The 21226-nt window shown below is 40.0% G+C and overlaps 1 protein-coding gene across 3 annotated transcripts in view; it reads right to left on the bottom strand.

Moving 5' to 3' along the window:
* The window catches only part of snrka (SNF related kinase a), a 45661-nt gene extending 28999 nt beyond the window's left edge, over positions 1-16662 (bottom strand). Inside the window, exons 1-2 of one of the 3 annotated variants that reach the window (XM_018665667.2) lie at positions 16411-16662; positions 14883-15596 (exon numbers count right to left, since the gene is read on the bottom strand). In XM_018665667.2, the coding sequence (XP_018521183.1) occupies positions 14883-15471 (589 nt within the window). In that variant the 5' untranslated portion in view covers positions 15472-15596; positions 16411-16662. Of the gene's footprint in view, positions 1-14882; positions 15597-16410 lie in introns of those variants that run through there. The other 2 variants (XM_051076326.1, XM_018665671.2) reach the window with 2 other exon arrangements.
* Positions 16663-21226: the final 4564 nt, after the last annotated feature.

Raw genomic sequence — 21226 nt, 5'->3', positions numbered from 1 at the left:
TACAGAACTGTCAAGCTGAAGGGCACTCAATGTTCTCTTCAGGCCTTCACACACACACACTCATTACATTAACATAAATGGTACTGTCACTGGCAGGCTGATAGAGTGGAGAGGGCACTTTGGGTGACAGCTGTAGATCTGCTTAAGATCTCTCGCTGTCACACACAAACCTGCACCAGCCCCACATCCACCCTGCAAGTAGGAGACTGCTGTGATGTTTTCCATCTCATGTGTCACACACAGTTGTGACTTTAGTGTATGACATGATACACCTAAACATCCGTTGAAACTGATTTGTGGGTTTTTGCGTGGGCGGGTTTTTCTTGACCAAAAAACAAGCAAAAAAACAATTAATAGTTCTCTTCATTTTGAGGTTGTGACATTGCTCGAGAAGGAGTACAGGGTGCTGTTTCACACATGCTTTATTTTTCCCCCACCCTCATTCAGCAAAGAATATCAGGATCAGAGTCAATAAGAGGTAGAGTGAGGGCACACCATTTCAACCTATGAAAATGTTTAAAATGTTTAAAACACACAAGTTTTGATCGCATGTGCCGTCAGAAAATGACCAGTGATGGTCATCTGATGGTCATAAAGAATACACAGAATCATAGCTACATATGTAAGTCATTTCAATATCAATACAAGCTGGTAACAAAGCTGCCCACCTTCACTGATGGCCATGATAGTGGTTCAGAGCAGTCTGAACTGGGTTACAGATCAAACAGTTTGACTGTTATTATTATTATTTCATACTTAAACCAACAGTCTCCAACAGTCATGCCATGGTCAAAGTCACTAAGATCCTAATTTTTTCTCCATTCTGATGTCTGAGGTGAACATTAACTGAAGCTCCTCCTTACGTGATTGGGTGATTGGATAATTGCATGAATAAGCAGGAGTACAGGTGCTCCTATAAAGTGCTCAGCGAGCATATGTTTAAAAAATATTCATGTAAGCTACTACCAGACAAGCCAAACTAAAGTGCCTGAGATAGAAAAAGGGAACATGAGTGGGTGAGTGAGAGAAACTAAAGTGAGACAGAAGTTTTCTGGACCAGTTTCATCTGGCTACTCCTGAATGCAGAGAAGGCACCAGAAAAAAAATACATTCAGTGAGTAGTGAATGCATTCTCACTGTCCCTTGTCAAATACAGGGTGTCTGTCAAACTAATATTTTTTTCTTTTGTCTAACTGATAGAAAGTCTGAATCTCATCCCACTCTGTAGTTACAAAGCCTCTGTTAGTGACTGACTGTTCTGAGTCTGAAGGGCCATTACTGCACTTTGCTTTCCTCTGCTGGCTTGTCTGAAACTTCATAAAGCACATGTCTGGTTTGGGGTGGACTCAGGGTTATCACTATTGTCTGACACTGTTGAGTATTAAAAACTTGCAAAAATTCTCTCAGTTGAGAGTTTACTGTGTTGACAAAGAAATCAACAGAGCATGGGCTCATTCTACTTCAAATATCACAGGAAATTTATTCTCCAGAATAAAAGAGACTTTTGTTCGAAGTCAATGTGGTTCAACATGAACATTTTAAAAGCTTCACACAAGATCAAGTACCCAGGGTCTGTATCTACAATATAAACTCCAAATATACCCAGCCTCAGTTTGTAAAGACAGCAACTTCTAGTAGTGCACTATCAATTACAGTAACCTGGGAGTGTAGCACTGTGTGTGTGGGGTCCTTGGAAAAAGATAAAAAGATGAAATGCTGTCATGATGCAAGTTTCATGATTCATTCTCCTCCTCTCCTCTCACACACATCCTCCTGACATGTCTCAATGTGCTAATGACTCCGCTATAACCTGTGACAAGTCAAAAATGCGCACACATGCAATTACAGCTTAAAAATCACCTGAGATTGTCAGAGGGTGACAGTAGCCTTGAAACCTGGGGGACACTGCATAAATGACCGTATGCCTGGATTTCAACTAAGAGCATAGTCATTCTTTACATCCTGTTTAAAGCCTCCATGTAACATGTTTTATTCACTTTTCACTCTTTAATTAACAGAGCAATAAATAGATTAACATGTATTTGATCAACATCATTTTGACATCTAAAGAAAACTTTAGACACTGCAAGACAATAAGTGAGTGACATCTCAGGAAGACTGACAGACCTAACCCCAGACATACAGGGGGGCAGGGATGACAGACATGCCACAGCTCTCCTACTCTGCTCTATTAACAAGTACAAACCTCCCTAAACTGACTGAAGCTCAAAAGGCTTCAAGCAGGCGAAAAATAATGGTGCCAGCTCTTTTTGTGGAGGGTTATAAGGGATTTTTCGTATGCGATTCCAAATGTTAATTGTATCACTAGGGCATATTTCTCCTCCTCGTCTTGCCAGTGAGAGAAAAAGCAACAGATGTTGGATGCACTGATGCAGACAATACGTCAGTGGTTCACTGATAAGAGAGGGAGGGTGTGTTTTGGCATAAATGGAAGAATATAAAGTAATAAATGTATGCGTGTGTAGGATATCTCTGCTCATGTGGGGTTAGTATGTGCGAGTGACAGCAGCAATGAGAAAGTGGGTGAGTAAGAAAGAGAGAGGCTCTGGCTCTCAGTGACGAGCGGAGCTGCTGTTGCTGAATATGGATGAGAGCCAGAGCCCCAGAATAAAGTGCAGTTCTCTCCCAGGCATCTCCTGCCTCATGTTGTCTTATATTAGCATGATGGTTGGGGGCTTCTCTGAATATCAAAGAGACTAAAATCCCTCATTCCTAAACTACTAACATAGTATCTGCTTTGTAACTTTTATTTAGAATTATGGATGGCAACTAACAAGTATTGCCAGTATTGATTGATGTTATTCAACATATTTTCGTGATTAACTGTCTGGTCTATAAAATGTCACAATTCCCAAGAGCCCAAGGTGATGGGTTCAATTTGTCTGTTTTGTTTGACCAACAACACAACACCAGATATATTTAGTTTGATATATTTGTTTGATTTAGTCATGCTTGAAAGTGAATGCTTGAAAGGCCCTCCTGGGACCTGCTGCACTGTGTAAGAAAACTATACAGGTGCCGCAACCAGGTCAAAGAGCTTGTCCCAGGCTTGTCCCTTACATAGACTTGTATTGTGTATTGTTTATTGTGTATATATATATATATATATATATATATATATATATATATATATATATATATGTGTGTGTGTGTTTGTGTGTATAGATTGGCAGCATAAATGTTTATTGCCCTCATTTACCTGATACAGAAGGCAACACAACAAAAACGATGCCTGATATAGGACTGTTATTCACCAGTGTCTCTCACTCACTCTCACTGGGTTTCTTTCCTTTTCCTGGTTTCTGCTGCTCTGCATCATATGGTGTAACGCTGTGTTGTCATTTGATGGGGGAGAAAGGAGGAGCGCTTGTTTTGATGCAGCCGGTGTCTAATTAAAATGTGGCAGAATCATTACCATTCACAAATGAGATTACATAGAGGTATGAATCGAGTTTGGATTTTTAATACAACAGATCGTGCAGTCCTACCCAGGGGCTGCCTGCCATGATAAATACTAAATACTAACCATAAGGCTTCAGCATCACAACTGCTGTTAATACTACTCAGGTTATGTTTAGCTATTAATTTGTGCTATCAATTTGCCTGCATTAGTCTAAATGTGTAGACATGTGCCCAAGTTTGACCAAAGCCAGCGATGGAGAGTGATAGGGAGGAGAGGCAGAGAGCCCCCAGGACAGCTAGAGTACTACCTCTCACCTTGCTTACTCACATTCACATCATCTGTTACCATAGCAACACACTGGCACACAATAACATGGCAGCCCTACACATCAATATTTGTCGACAGTCTCTGTCTCACGCAGCCTGGGAGAGTCAGGCATGTAAACCTACAATTATATTTCACATTTACATTTGAAGAACTATGTTATTTACAAACAGAATCAAATTCATACTCATGCCAGCAATGCAAGCAGCCTGTAAATATAATAAACAAAAACTCCCATCTTCACCTCAACAAACAAGCACCATCATCTTCCTGCCCTTCACTCCAGCTCTCTCTCTCCTCGTTCTTTAAACCCTCTAAATTCTCCAGTCAATGCCAGCATCTCCTCAATGGTGCTACTGTGCTCAGCCGTTAACCACTTCCTTTTTGCCTCACTGCTCTTCCTAAAATTGTCTGCCATGTCCTCCATGTTCCTCTTGCCTTATCCTCCTCCTGCCAATCCCCTGAATACACACGCATACATCTGTGATCTACTCAACATACTCTCCCCCTCCTCTCTATATTACAGCAGCACCATGATACTTTAATTAGAGACTGTGGGATTTGTATCTTGGCATCTTGTCCTCTCCTACTCTGCATTCAGGCATTTTGCTCTGATAAACCACCAAGCAGCTTGAACTGACAGCAGCCAGAGGACCAATAACAGGGGACCATGGACCTGGACCACATAAGCACTGAGAAACACTATAATTTTACTGTAGCTTTTCTTAGTACTAGCACTAAAATTGTCAAGGCCATGAATAGTATGACAGTGTTGATGAAACAATTCCACCTCAAGATTCATTTAGTAGCTGTTATGAAAATCTTTCAACCATATCAGATGGTCCTCATCAGCAAACAAAGTTTGCTCAACCACCATGGAACCACTGCTATTTAAAGTTTTCATGATAACAAGCACCTCTGGGACTGAATCATGACTCTTTCACTCATTCACTATCTCCCATAAAACAGATTCTAAATCTTTCTCTTAGTGAGCAGTTAAATTAGATTTCAGGAACTCGTGGACAATATTGACATTACTTTTTCATTCTACTGTTGGAATCTTTAGGGTATTTTATAACGTATTAATTTCACACTCATATTTCAGATGAGCGAAAATAAAACAGTACTTTTAAAAGCTCTTTTAGCCTGCTATACTACTATTTACTCACTGGAAAAAAAAAAAAGTTTTCATTACTTACACAGCGCAACTAAATGTCATTATATGTCATTAAATGTAAATGTAAAAATTATTTGAAAAGCAATAAAATATAAAAAATAAATGGCATATACAAACATAAGTAGCCATTTTTCATTTCATTTCATTCTCTTGTGAAATAACAATTGGCCTCTTTGGAAAAGCCTTCCTGAACAGTAGGCCTCCTTTTCCAAATATTCATAATAAAAAATCACTCTGAAACTCTATCAACTTGTTAGAGAGCTCTTTAGCTTTAGTGCTATCGAGAATTTTTCTCTCTCAGATGCTGTGGTTATCAACAGAGTCTTGCTGGTGGTGGTTTGTACTTTTTGGAATCTACTTCTTTTCTCTTTTCTTTATTGGCTTTCTGGTAGTCACTGTACACTTTTTCATGTCTGTTTTGTTCAAATGGCTGAGATAAGTTTAAACTCTTGTTTATATTAGCTCCTCTCACCTGAACATAGCTGACAAAGTGCTTTTTCTAAGAAGTGAAGCGAAGAGAGTCGTGCCCAGCCAGTGACAGTACAATATCACCTATCGGATCTTCTCCAAATCTGCAGCTGGGTACGCTACTGTTGTCCTAGTCAGAGCACAAATAAGTGACACAACATGTAGCCAGTGAAAAACTGCAACACAACAGATAAACATGGAGCCAGTCTTCTCTTATTTGCTGACAGGCTGACTGCAGTCAACGAGGTGAATATCCACCAATGTCAACGTACAGGTGATAAATATGTGCATCCCTCAAAATAACTGCAAATAAGTAATTAAAATTCTGATTTGTTATTTCATAGTGCTACTAATGCTCACTCATCAAGCCACTCGATCTTATCTGCAAATTCAGTCTGATCTTAATGTGATCTGATCTGCATTAACATTCTCTTCTCCTGTCAAATAAAGTGTTTCCAGAAAGCTCAACGTTGGCTAATCCTACTCGAGTCTAAGAATATATGTGGCTCTTTAATACCACAATCAACAAAATTGACAGATACTCATTTTAAGAACAACAAGAGGATCCACTCCACCTAGCCTGTCTGTAAGTTATCTCACAAACATGTTAGTCTGCATATCAACTAGTCATTCGATTAGCTTGCCAAGCAGCCAACTAGGCCTACCCAGTGGCCTGTGATGATACAGAGTGATGGGCCTCACTGCACACAGCAGCACCACCTCTAATTTGTCATGGATCACTGAAAGGAATAATTACACTTAATCACCTCTGTTTCCCTGCCTGCTTGCTGTCCTTTCTCTACAGAGGAATCATACTGAGATAACAGTTAATACAGCAGCTGTGTCTTTGGTTAGAACTAAGACTAATATCATTTGCTTTCTTCATCTCCTCTCCTTAATAGCTATCGTCTTAAAAGGAGACATGTCTTTAAGTCCTTATTATGTCCATTTCAACCCTCAGTGGAAAGAGATAGTAACTGCAAATGAGAACACAGCTGACTGATTCACTCTTTGGCTGGCTCACCAAGCGCTGGCCAGATGTAGTACAGTGCTGGCTGCTTTATCCAGGATGTGAACCTGCGGATAAGTCAACCAGAGAGTGCCTGCCCCACTCAGCAGCTCAGTGTGTGTATTAATAGCAGATGTGTCAGATCCAAAGCAGTCCAGACATCTGCCAGCTCAACCTGGGCTGCTGTTCAGGAAGCAAAGGGAATGGAGAAGATGACAGAGGAGTACAGAAGAGGACAAGCCAGAGTAAGATGGCCAAGTCAAAATGGAAACATCTCCCGCTGAGGCTGAAAACACATATTGATGTAGAGCCTGGCATTAGACTGTGTGTGACACATCACACATCTCCTCTGCCTCCAGCTGATAACACACAGACCATGCTGTAAACTTTGGCTACACAGCTTCAATTTATAGTGTATCATACACTTTCAATGGTATCAGTGGTGCATCACATCACGATACTGCAATATCAACGGGCAGTGCTGGCTGGTAATATAAGCCTAAAAAATACTGTATATTGTGACCACACCTTCCCACTTATATGGGTTTGTTGTTGTGCATCATAGTCCAGAGTTTGTCTGGCAAGGAGAGAAAAAAAAGACAAATTCAAACAGTATCTGTGTCAGATGTGGCATATAGTGTACGTCAATAACCTGGCAAACTTAGAGCAGCAGCAACTGTTAGCAGATGCTAACAGCGCCTCTCTGACCAGCCAACTAACTAGTGCCCGAGGGGCCTCACAGACAAAGGGTAGAGTGGTGTGTGGAGAGTGGCGACCTAGAGCCATCAACTCAAAACTGAACAGATACTTCTACTCCAAAATAAATAATGATTTCAAAACTCTTCTTAACAAAGCAGACATGATGACTTCAGACATGGGATCAGCAATTGTTTTGAAAATCAGTCACTTCTCCATGCTCAATAGTAATATAACTCATCACGTTACACTTTGTGGCAATCAATCAATTACTCAAAAAGAAATTGCCACATTAATGGATAATCAAAATTCAAAATAGTTAGCTGAAGCAAGGACATTTGAATTTAAACCCACTTCAGCAGCATTCTTGAAGTCAAGCTACCCTTACACTGACATTTACCTGCCAGTGAGACTGGCTCAGGTCCAAACACAGCAATACAAAGACTATTACAATCCCTATCACCTACCTGTCATTTCAGATACCTCCCTCACAACATAAAAGGCCTCAGCCACACTGTTGTGTTAATGACTTTGAAGTGCACGCTTGCTAAGACCAAGGCTGAGTTAGGGGTTAGGGGAGTCAAAGTATGTTGCCAAGGCATCAGCAGTTAAGATCCCAGCAGCTACACAGGTATAACGTCAGGCAACAAGTCCACCTCTCATATACTGTTCTGCTCCTTATGAGCCTGTGGAAATCACTGTAGGCTCTAGAATAAAGGATGGCAAAACAACAGAAGCTGCACAGTAGTTACAGTTCTCTCAAGAAGAAATCCAAAGGGTGTCAATCCCACCTCCAAAGTCATATCACAATATTCATCTCTAACTGTCACTCTACTATCCCGTGTCCCCACTGTAAAGCCTGCACCTGGGTACCACACAGACCCAAAAGAAAGTGAGCTAATGACGCGTGGTACTTCCCCAACTGTCAGCTTACTGAATAAAATGTGGAGCACTTGTCTGTACTTGAGGGCTGCTGTTGTAACTGTATCACAGCAAGTCTGTCAAACTACCTGTCTGTGGGTTGGGACAAAAAATGCAATGCTGCATTATAAATGTTTAGGTGTTATAATTTTATTCATTCTTAACTCATGGATGATGGCTGAAGATGCTTGAGATTGCTCAAGCCTAGGTTTTGTTATTCATTTTCAAATACACCATGTCATCATGTAAAAGTCATTAATCAAATGACAATATAAGTCAGAACTGTCACTTTTGACAGAAAAAGCCTCAGAGATCCAAGATTTGCTGGAATTTATAAGGGCATTGACAGTCAGTCGCTGCATCACATAAAACAACAAAACATATTTAAAGCACAAAGCATTAAAAGCAGCTAAAGAAAGAAAAAACAAGACCAACAGCATGCTAAAATTGTAATATTAAAAGACAGGCAAGTTTCAAAACTTTTTAATCTGTTCATCTAAATATTTTTTGCTAATAAATTTTGGTTGCTTTTTTGTACAATGATTTAATAAGACTAGGGATCCACAGCCAGGCCAGCAGCTCTGTGAGGCTACGAGCTTAATGTTAACATGTGCAAGTTAACATGCTCATTGTGATAATGTCTGTCATCTTGTCTGTCATCTTAGCTTAGTGTGTTAGCATGCTGATATTTACATATGGGACTAAACACAAAGTACAGCTGAAGCTGATGGAATGTCATTCATTTTGCAGATTATCTGGTCATAACCCAAAGTATTGGGCAAATTAAAATTTTGACCCGATGATGATGCTAGAAGAAAAGTCAGGGGATCACCAAAGTTATTATACTTCATCATGAGGTTTAAATTTATGTCCAATCCATCTAATAACATTAAGATATTTCACTCAAAACCACACACAATTTCATTATGGCACTAGGGAATAGCCAGTGGATCAATGAAGTCATCCTTTGGCAACATTACATGTACAAAATGTAATGGTAATCCATCCAATAGTTAAGATATAAAAATGTTGAGATTGCTCAAGCCTTTTCAAACAGATCATGTCATCATGTAAAAGTCATATAAGTCACAAGTAACAGTGACAGTAAAATAAATACCTTTCCCTCCAAGTAATGAAATGTTATGAGTGCTTCGACTGTTTGCAATGTGGGACCAGTAGAACCTTTGACTAAGAGCACATCCTTGTGTCTTGAAATTAAGTGCAATTCACCTTTGCCACCTGTTACCCCATCCATATCTGTCTGTCTGTCTGACAGCTGGCCATTTGCTCTTTCAGCCAGTGTGCTTCAGTCAGCCTTCAGTCAGCCATCCTTCCTTGACTTTCTAAATCACTCTTCAGTCTAAATATGGACATCTAGCTGTTAAAGCTACATAGGACATACAGACTTACAAGTTATATAGAAAGAGACATAATAACGATCACATGTAGTTCCTGACATACCTGATGGTCTTGGGAATTTGAAGTTGTCACTGATATGAAGAACTAGACCAGATCTGCCAGCTCTTGGGGTCACTTGTAACACTGGCATTAATGGAAATAGAAGAAGATGCATATGCTCCAACATTCCCATCCTCATTCACATGTAACATTCCTCCAAAGTCTTCTCTCCCTTGAGATTCAGTTTCCCTGTAAGGTGTCCTCTCCTGAGTGTTACTTTAAGTGGGACACACACATATATATTTCCCTTGACAGTTTAACAGGCTGTATAGGCCCCTAATGTCTGAGCAACTTCATTAAGACTGGACATTCTACCCAATGGTAACTCTAAACATGTTTTCATACTCCTCCCATTCTAGTCAATCAAGGTAGTCACAGCAACACAACTATTTTATACCAGACCAGATCATGAGTCAGACTGCAGAACTGACCAACTGTCATAACTTTTTGTTTTGTTTATAAAGCTGCACATAAGAAAGTTATTTCCTTCCCTTTATATCAGTGCCAACCAACAACACAAAGCCCTTCTCAACTTGATTCCGCATTCCCAAGATTCTTTGATACTTACAGTGGCTCTAGAAAGTATTCACACCCTTCACTTTCGTGCTTGCTTTTTTGTGTTGTAGATTTTGTAGATAAACTGCAATTTTTGCCCATCAATCTACATTCAATAACCCATAATCACACAGTAAAAAAACATGTTTTACAATTTTTTTCAAAATTATTTAAAATCAAAAACTGAAATCTCTCATTTAGAATTAAATCTACAGCACAAAAGTTTCTGAATACTCTCCACTGTACTATCATGGCTTTTCAGGCACTTGAATAAATCAGTGCCTGAAAAGACATTCTTAACATTAGTAAAACCTGTGTTGTTTCTACCATCACAAAAATATCTGCTATGAAAGACATATATTGACTGAGGCCTAATTATGAGAAAAGTGACCACACTTAAGAAGCACACTGAAGAAACTGTTGTACCGGAGTGTGTACATTAGTATGTGTGTGACCTTACATGCCCATCTTTCAATCCTGGTCTGCCATCAGAAAACACCTCAGGCTCAGAGCTAATGCAGCTCAAAGACAAATAGAGGAAGTCAGAGCAGAAGGGTCAACATTCTGCATTCACAATCTAACCTTCCACATGAATATGAATATCATGTTGTGTCCATAGTCCATTACCAACTACAAAAGAGGAAGTCCTCTCTGGACTGGTTTGTTATATAAGCAGCTTGTAATTTACAAGAAAGATAAATCATATAGCCTCAGATTTACAAAGTGGCTGTATTAATTAACTGTTTGTTCTGGGTTACTATTACACAGCTCACATTCAACACAGTGCTGCTCTACACAGTTGAAATCCATGAAACAAAATCCAAAGAGGAGGTATGACAGATTCACTAGGACACAAACCATCCAGTACAGAATTAGTCTAAATACTAAATCAGATAACATTTACATGAGTGAAATGGAGAAGAAAAGGAACACCAGAGCAATATGATATGATATGATATGATATGATATGATATGATATGATATGATATACAGTGTCTCGTTCTGAGCTGACAAACATGATTCATGAGGCATCTCCCTGAGAAGTAATATCAAGTAAACTAGTACTGTTCCCCATACATAACAGAAATATTTACAAATTTACAATAATTTACAATTATTTTGGGGTGGAAAGTGGCACAGATAATGAGGACGTTGGTCTTTGGCCCAGTGGTGTGAACCAGATGAATGAGTTCTAATCAAAGCCAGCCAGTCTGTGTCAACACAGGACTGTGTAATCGCAGCATCCTGCCTCCCTCTCATCCTCTCTTAGCCCAGTCCAAATAATAGCATGGATTAACTGTTCTTCCCATCTACTGGCAGCCGGAAACAGTAACCAGGACTGCAATCAAGAGCCCCTCTAGCTGCTCTCTAGAGACATAGTTTTGATGTTCTACGTGGTGCAGACACCAAAGCCTGCTACACAGCTCTGCAGGGGACAGACATACAGAACTGTTTGGTTGATATGGGTTATCAATACTTGTAGACAGAACAGCTTTTGTAAGTCAAGGGCTTTCCATCAGCTAAAGAGTGCCTAGAGCACAACATGTTGACCTCTTAATATAAGCTTTAGCCTGTATCCACTATCAGTTGGTACATGAAGGTAAGACATAGCCATATGTAATGAAACTACTAATCATCATTAACTGCATTCCACTTTATGGTTCTCAGTTATGGTAAACAAATGATGATCATCATTTAACTCCCAAACATACCTACAAAAACACAATCCTGTTCTTTCCAAGTTTAGCAGATAAAAAGGACTCTACTCCCCAAGGATGGCCACACGAAAACCAGAGGTAAACCCTTCTATGGCCTGGACTGCGCATGTGCAAACAATAAGCACTTTCACTTCAGAGAGAAAAGACAGGAGCACGCTGAGAGGACAGAGGCATAAGGCAAACCTCCAGTCAAGTTTGCAGTCTCCAGTATGAGATGCACCTGATTTAGTTGCATATTGTTGAAAGATGTATAGAAAACACCTTTCTAACTAGCACTTTCACCTCAATACATTGAGTTTTAGAGCAACAAACAAGACTAATTACTAACAGCACATGCCCCACAACAGTCCCTACAACACTTGTCTAAACTGCACTGCAATGCACAGCAGAGTACCTGCAAAAAACACAGTACCAGAGTGGCCATCAATGGCTCTAAGTACACTCAACACAACCACTGCAGAGAGCTGCGGCTGTAAAACACAGTCAAAAGTAGTACCTATGCAATTACTATCAGTGCCTCTACATACACAACAGCCACCTGGCAGAAGGCACGGATTGTTAGGCCCCTAAAGAGCTCTGCTCAGCACAATAAAGTATTGGGAGTTGCATATGGACTCTGACTATCAATAATTCTGAGTGCATGGTGGCAAACAGCGTCTCTGCACAATCAGTGCAGATGGTAGCACACTACAGATTCATGGAATGGAAAAGGTATGGTACAAAAAACATGTGCTCATAACCATTCAATGTTTAATGTTTACAATATGTCCATGAAGATAAAATGTTGCTATGGACTGCACTGCCATCAATATCACTGGTAATTAGATTTTTTTTAAATGCACATCTGGTCTTTTACTTTGTTAAACCTGTAGCTAGAACACTAATTTCAAGGTTTCCCACAGTGTACTGCAAGCCACTGGGCCTAAGTTGACCCTCTGCCGCACCACCAGGCAGGAAGGAAAACAGCAGGTCTGACAACAGTGTTCTTTACCTTCACTCTGCATAGACTGACATTCAACACTTAACAAGGATCGTCCTTATATACATATTCAGGGATAAGGAACAGTAAAAGCCAAAAAAAATCATAAGACAGTTTTTTAGACAGCCAGACACTGGAGGTGATTACAATAAGGACGAGACTTAACATTGACAGCTCCACCGAGTCAACATTAGCCCAGCCTTGGGTTGAAGAAGCACAGCTAGCAAACAGCTGTAACCACAGCTTCCTCATTGCTTCTGCTGCACCTTTTCGTCCTCCCCAGGAAAACCCAGTGATGCACAAGCTATCAGACATTGGCTGATGGACCATCAAAAATCCATCCAGTTTTTACTGGGCCTGTCTCTCTTTACTGTCTTTACTGGCCCTCTTTGTGTGCCAGCCATTCAGGGCACAAATCAAATCAAACTGTCAAATTTCAATTTAATTATCTGATCTTAGAACATGTAAACAAGAGTAACCATCTGACCAGATATTTGATGCCAGCTTTTTGTACTTCACAGTTAGTTTTGGATATCCCTACTTCAGTATGTTGAAGACCACAAATAAAGAACAGGTGCTTACAGGATTTTAACATACTCTGGAATTTCAGTGCCCTAATACTTTTAAAATACTTTTATCCTGGGACAATAGCTTGGTGTCTCAATGTACCTGGTATTATGATTTCATATCAATAATCTTAATCCCTACATGGGAACTTGTTAATGAAAATACTTAAACGTCACATTAAAGAAAAAAATATAACTTCAAAATTCAGTTCTACATGGCTGTTCATAAGACATCTCATATTACAGGTAAGGTTGACCAGCTGTGGCTTCTGCAGCCACTCTCTTCATGGTATTTCCCATAATGCCCTAGCTGAGTAAAAGCTTCTGATGCCTACATAAGGATGCTGCACCAGTTTCAAGCACTGGACTTCCTTCGTTGTGAGCAATTGCTAAAACAACACAGGGCAGTAATACAGAGCAATATACTTCTACTTTCATTCTCCAGGGTCAAGCATACCATATCAAAGTCCTTTGGTTGAGTGATTATGTGCGTTTTTGTGTGAAGATCAATGAGAAAGTAACCACAGCTTCCTCATTGCTTCTGCTGCACCTTTTCAGTTTGTGAGAACCGTGACTGTAAAAAAGGGGAAGCAAATAATACGTAGTGGACTGGCTTTGAAAGCATTCTCTACATGCATAAACAATCATGAGACCGATTTCAGACTCCTTCAGCATTAGCACCACATGAATAACCACAATGGCAGAAAAACAAGCTTAACCAGACACATTTCATTATCCAGTTCAAGAGCTGAACCTAGTGCCATGTTTTTGCCATCACTGAAGCTACCTGATGTGAAAGATATTATATCAGTCATGAAAGGACATACAATCTGTCTGTCTGCACTCTGTCAGACCTCATAGAAAATCAATGAGCCAGTTAATTTAGTGCAATGGGACACCCATGGACATCAGTGCTAGTAGAGCTGACCTTGTAGCACATGGCCTGCAAAATGATCAGTGTCAAGTACTGTTACAAGCATACTGCTAGACTATGCAGCTTGATTAAAAAAAAAGTCAGAAGAAGTCAAACTCTGTGTTGCACAGGCCCATAGCATATGATTAATGGTTATTCTGTATTGAAGCTATTTAAACCCAAGACAAGCCATGGTGAACACGTGCTCAGGCTCTCTAAGCAAACCAAGAGCCAAGGTGTTACAGCAAGGTGTGAATAATAAGTGTGAAACAGGTGCCAGCCACATTGCCAACCACAGTACACTGCTGTTCTGAAGCTGAGTTTTAATATGACTTTAATAAAGATGTTCTGTGTCGCTTGATGCCAAAACCCTGTGTTCTGACACAGACAGGCTGTTTTTGGGAGGTAAGGGAGTTAAAAAGTGGACAGGACAAAGAGTTGGCGCTGCAGCCAACAAGCCTGGTCCATCCAACTCACAGTCAATGGATCATACAAAACAAAATGACTTCAGTGCCTGGGTGAAAGTAACATAGTTTCCTAAAGAGTCTGAATCAAAGATCTTGTTCACATCCTCTCTGGTAGTACTGCAACGTAACTCTCTGCCATGGTCTAATTAACAGTGTGACTCATTTCATGACATTAGCATCATTCATCGGCCTATGTGTTTTTCATACCTACGGCTGGAGCATCATACTCATCACCCAGCAGTATTTCTGGTGCAGAGTATGCTAGGGATCCACAACTGGTTGTCAGCTTTTTCCCCGGCTGAAACTTGTTACTGAATCCAAAGTCAGTGAGCTTCACCAGCCCTTGTTTCTCAAAGAACACCACATTTTCCGGCTTGAGGTCCCTGTGCACCACATGCAGCCGATGGCAGTAGGAGATAGCATGGACGATCTGGGCAAAATACTTCTTAGCCAGCTCTTCATTGAGACCCTCCTCGTGTTTCATGATGTAGTCAAACATATCCCCTCCATCACCTAATTCCAAGATGAGGTAAAGTTTGGTCTGTGTATCTATCACTTCATACAGGCGCACAATGTTGGGATGTTGGACCAGTTTCATGCAGCGGACTTCCTGAAAGAGGTGACCTGTGGCCACAGTGTCCAGCTTAGTCTTGTCAATCACCTTCACTGCCACTTTCTCCCCAGTGAAGACATGGCGTGCCAGCTTGACCACAGCAAAGTGGCCACGGCCCAGTGTCTTGTCAAGGTCATACAGGCCAGCGATCTTGCCATCATAGCCCCTCTTGAAGCCTGCCATTGCTGGAGAGGGCGATGGGGACAAGGAAGCCCCCACTGAAGGCAGGGGCTGGTTGGCTGAGTTGTGTGGGTCCAGCTTAGTTTAGTTCATCGAAGGCTGAAGGAGAAACCCATGGTTTCGGCTTCCTAAGTGACAAAGGAGACACAAAATTACTACCCTTAAAATTAACAGTGATTTCAGTATATAGGCAAAGTTCACCACAACACTAAAGATATAAATGACTTCAAATAAATCTAAAACATTTCCCATGTTCACCTTCCTGTGATATTTGTCTCTCAATACTAATGTTCACTTCCTTGCTCATCGTGAAGCACTGTGAAGAAAACGCTTTGATACACCACAGAATGAAATAGGTTCCACTGGGTACATTGTACAAAAAAAATAATACGTAGGTTAGTGCATAAAAACTAGACCCTTAATTCCCCTGTTTGCTGAATATTGAGAGGAGGGGTTGGGGTTGTTTTGACAGGATGGCTACTGCACTATCGCTAGCTCACTTAACCTGATGTGCTGCCTCGTGCTGCTTCAATGAACCACATAAAACTTTTCTGAAACTATCAATAAGGATTCCTATAGTCGCACGTATAGTCCACCACAGCAGAGTTTGACAAACTAGTCCAGAAGTGAGCTGAATAACGGGCCCAGCGGTACCACAACCGACTAACGTTAGCCTAACGTTACCAGGGGCTAGCTCGTTGTTCATTGATTGATCAACGTTAGCTCTGAGTGCCTGACGTCAACTGCCTTACTTCTTTAACGTTAGAACGTTACCCTCTAATTCATGGACCCACCCAATAATATTCTATACACAAACACATTAGCCATATAACTGAGCACTGACCATACAGGTACACAGGTGGTGCTTTAAATATTACACAGCTAACCGTAGTTAGCATTAGCATGTAGCAAGCTAAAGTTACTACGACTCGCTCAGCTCACCTCTCCAGCCTGTCTTCGGGTAAACATAAAGCCCTGCGTCCGGTCTTCACCGGGTACCTTGGGTCCTTCGGGTGCTGTCAACTGAATTTTATCGCCAATTATCAGAGAAGACGAGGGTGGTACAGCCTCTTCGAGGTGTCCGCGGCATTCAGAAAGTGCCTGTGCCCAGGGTTCATCCGTAAAACGAGGAATTGCATCGTTGGCAACGGCAGCCCTAATCGGAATGGTAGTATCCTCCCAGCCGAGGCGGTGGGGCAGTGATGCTACCTTCAGGTGCAGAAAAAAGTGTCGAGATTTCCAATTCTATCACACTTTTGCCAGAATTACAATAGGATATCAAACACATGGAAAAATTACTTTCAGTATTTAAGAGATGCACTATACATGAAACATAATATATAAAGCCAAATTTACACCATTCATTCTACCAGAGGGTGGGCTGGTCTTTCTGTTTTTTTTCCGGAAACAACAACAGCGATAAATAATAATGATGATTTGCTTATCTTATTAAAATTGTTATTAGTGTGCGAATGAGAAGCGCTCAGCTACAGGGCAAGTTGTGTATATTTGTAATTTCGGAGCTTAGAGTCAGGTTTTCCCGAGGACCACTTGAAGGCAGCATGAGAGCATCACCAACCGCATTCAACTCTGACGTCAAAGCCTGAGAGTGTGCTGAACAATTTACAGGAAAAAAAAAAATCAGTATAATAACTATCTAGTTGATATGGGGATGACAGTTTGGCCTTATAATAAAAAAGAGAGTTTTAAATTGACGTATTTTGAGACATGAATACCAGGCTCTGCAATATGTCGCAATAGTCTACAATTTAATGCAAATACGTTACCATCCGACAATACTTGGTGTGATGATCAGTCACATATGTTATCTGATGATCGAATATTTGTCTCCAACACTACACTATTTTAATAGTGTATTATTGTATGTATTTGTGCAATGGACCAATCGCCTGTCAGTGTTGAGTGATCTTTCCAATAAAGGGCGTGTAGTGACATCTAGTGACAGACAAAAACAGACATCTGTTTTGACCTTTGTCTGACTTACCTGAGTAGGATCCCTCTCTAAATTTTAAATTGACTTAATTGACTTAAAAAGACAAAAGCGATGTGAGTTTGGAGGCATCATTAGCTAGCTATGAAGATTATCTAGTGAATAGTCACAAGGAGTAGGGCTCTTTCCTCCTTTTCCTCAGCCTTACAGCTGAAAAATGTAATTTTTTGTGTAATTTGGTACTTTGTTTTCTTTCATTTTTTGCATGGTATAAGGTATCAACTTAATGAGTTTTTTTTTTTTTTTTTTTTTTTTTGACCAAACGGTTTTGTGCTCTATTTGCAGTAGTAAATATTAAGTGAAACATATAATCAAAGGGTATCATTTTATTTTTGACCACTTTAAGTACCGTGCACAACAACAAGGATGCAGGGATACAGGAAATACATTCTAACAGTACAAAACATTCCCCATGTAGGAAACTAATATGGTTATGTGAGAGAATCCAAAAAATGTTTAAAATAAAGAATGCCCAGTTATACAGTGCATTTGGAAAGTATTCAGACCCCTTCACTTTTTCACATATTGTTATGTTGCTTTAATTAATTTTCCCTCATCAATCTGCACTCAATATATTAACAATGTAAAAGCAGAATATATTATTATTATTGCTGTTATTATTATTAATGTTGTTGTTGTTGGAATTTTATTCAAAAGAGAAAAAACTGAAATACTACATTGACATAAGTATTCAGTCCCTCTGGAGGCGCTTTCAATCTCCACACACGATCTTGCAGTCTGCGTGACTGCTGGGTTCTTGGTCACCTCTGTTATAAAGCTGTCCTCCCCTGATTTCTCAGTTTGGCCAGGCAACCAGCTCTATAGAGTCCTAGTTGTTACACACTTCTTCCACTACTACTACTACTGTGCTGTGGGGAACCTTCAGTGCTGCAGAATTTTTTTGCAGCCTTCCCCAGATGCCTTTACACAATCCTGTCTCTGAGCTCTGCACATAGTTCCTTCTTCCTCATGTCTTGCTTTTTTGCTCTGATATGCATTGTCAGCTGTGAGACCTTATATAGACAGATGTGTGGAAGTGGAAGTTTAGAATAATTATTATTTCATCTTAGCATGAGGCTGCAACATAACAAAATCTGAAAAATGTGAAAGGGTGTGAATACAACCCTGCAATACATGCAATGTACACTACAGTTTAAGACACTTTAAATGTTCAGATTTCTATCCATCATGCAACACCATCAGGGAGGCAGCTGGCCAGTCCCAGATTCCCAAATGCAGCATGACAGGGAGCCCAAACATACAGTCAGTTGTAAAGAACTATCTTCAGAAATAAGGAGAACAAAGAGTCCTGCAAAAGCTGGTCTGGCCCCCACAGAGCCCTGATCGCAACATCATGGAGTCAGTCTGGGATTACAGAAAGAGACAGAGGACACTGAGGCAGAATAAAAGTGGTCACACCAAATATTGATTTGATTTTTTTTCTCTCTCTGTTTACTGTGCTTTGTGCAAAATTAATTGATACATTAAAGGAAAAATGTAGGTATGAGGCATGATGACTCAGCCAACCACCCGTGAGCCAGCATCCACATTACCAGCACCCCTCATCTTTCACACATGATTAAAATGCAGCCATAATTAATGTTATTAGCTACATCTCTGCTTGTCTTGTTAAAATGTCTGCTGTGAATAAGAATCATAATGGATGTTGGTGCTTCCATGCACATGTACTGCATGATACAGTCAAGAGGGTTGCATGTTATTGTGCTCTTTAATGCTGAGCAGGGCCAGCTGAATGTGATTTTGGGTCGAGATGGTGAGAGATTCATTATCAGAGCACAGGTGGCAGGAGTTTCAGTTACAAAGAACAAAGAAAAATAATCTGCCCACATGAGTAATCTTTCACCATTATCTTGACAAGTGGGTGAGTGCATGTGTGGTGCACATTCATAGAACAGTATGGGCCTGAATGCTTGACTTGGAGAATCTATAACCAAGGAGCATTGAAGCTCCTCTGGACACTCCTAGTGGGACAACCCCTCACTGCTCAATTTATGTTGGTTTATTCTTTTATTTGCCTCCATCTGTAGGTATTTTGTGTTTCAACCAGAGTTTATCTGACAAAAAAGACCTGAACTTTAATTCTACAGGCCATGCCTTTAATTTGTATGCTTAATTTGTATGAGAGCAAATAGCTCTAGTGCTTTGGATATCATGCCATACTCTCAGTAATGAAAACATTACTGTCATTGTTGCTTGCTTTTCTACTTTCAAACTCAAGATGGGAGTGTTGCTTTGCATTTGATCTGTCTCCACTTCTGCTTGGTTTTCAAAATAGGAATTACTTTTCAGGAGATTTACAGGAGTTTGTATGATGGAAGAAATCTACAACTGACGTTCCTTAGCTAACAGATCAGCTTATATTTCCTCATTATCACATCTGCCAAAAGACTGGATCCATTCTGGGACTAATAGATTTATTTAGCACCTTTTCCCTTCAGTGAGCCCATTAAGAACTTCACAGGGCTATTTAAGACTCAGGGGTGTGTCACAATTCTTCACTTAAAACCCTCCTAATGAACCTTACTAACAAACTTAATATAAGTTTGATAACAACTAAGACGTACATACTCCCTTTTATTTCCTTATTTTATTTCATTTCACACTCTATAAACATGCTTGGTCTGTGGATACCATTATCCTATGTTATTAAAAATCAACTGGAGTCTCACATTTCAAGATCATATTCCCCAAAGCTCACCATGATATTTACACTCCCACCAGAAACATGAATGGAGGTCATCCATGCCTGTGAAATGTTATAACTGCACTGGACTTTTTCATAGAGGACATCACAGTAAGAAAAGAACAGGTGTTAAATGAATGACGGCTGAATTCCAATTCAGTTTCAGGCTCCTGGTATTATTGATGCTGTCTCACTGTTACACATTTGCTTAATAAGACACCTGAATAGAACAGAGCCATAAGAAAAGTTATTAGTAACACCTGTGCTTTTCCTACAGAGAAAAGTGAGACATGTGCTGTGCTGTGTGCTGTGACCATGGACTATGGTGACACTCGTTACCTTCAGTATAACCAGGGTTCTTCTGACTGTCTGAATCTCTTTACAATACCAAAACATTTTGAAATTCTTTTCAATAGCATATACACTACTAAGTCTCATGTGTTGTGTCAAAAAGCCAGATTAAACTTCAGTTTATTGATGTCTTACTGTATTTCACATCGAGGACCATCTGTGGTCTAACATTTCCCGATAGTTTGAGCTTTTCTGGCTGATGGAAAACATAGCTGTTTCCTAGTTGTTTGTACATCACTGTGATTTTCTACTCCTGATTTTAATATCTGATAACTTTTAAGCATGTCTTTGTCTGCTTGTTCCCTGATGACACATGACACCATTTTCCTTCACTGTGAGCACTTTGAATTACTCATTCACTGTTACACAACAGAATATACTGCAGATGAAATTAGCTTAAACACAGCAACAATATACAAAAGAATGACATTAATCCGTCAATAATAATTATCTCCTAATATATAATAACATGTTACACATTGCTGGATTGTAATTAAAAGGTAGTACAGAGAACAGGCTTTCTTTTCTTCTTTCTTTTACAAATACATAACTGTAACAGAGTGTTTTACATTGTGGTATTGCTTTTTCCTCTGTAACGGTCTGAATACTTCTACCATGACTGTCCGACGAATACACACAAAATCCCAGGATTATCAGTTGCACATGTGACAAGCAGAGAACTCGCGTGTCAT

This window comes from Lates calcarifer, linkage group LG15 (genome assembly GCF_001640805.2).
Source record: "Lates calcarifer isolate ASB-BC8 linkage group LG15, TLL_Latcal_v3, whole genome shotgun sequence".
Taxonomy (NCBI): Eukaryota; Metazoa; Chordata; class Actinopteri; family Centropomidae; genus Lates; species Lates calcarifer.
Note: the sequence above shows the minus strand (reverse complement) of the source record. Positions and strands in the feature narration are given on the sequence as shown.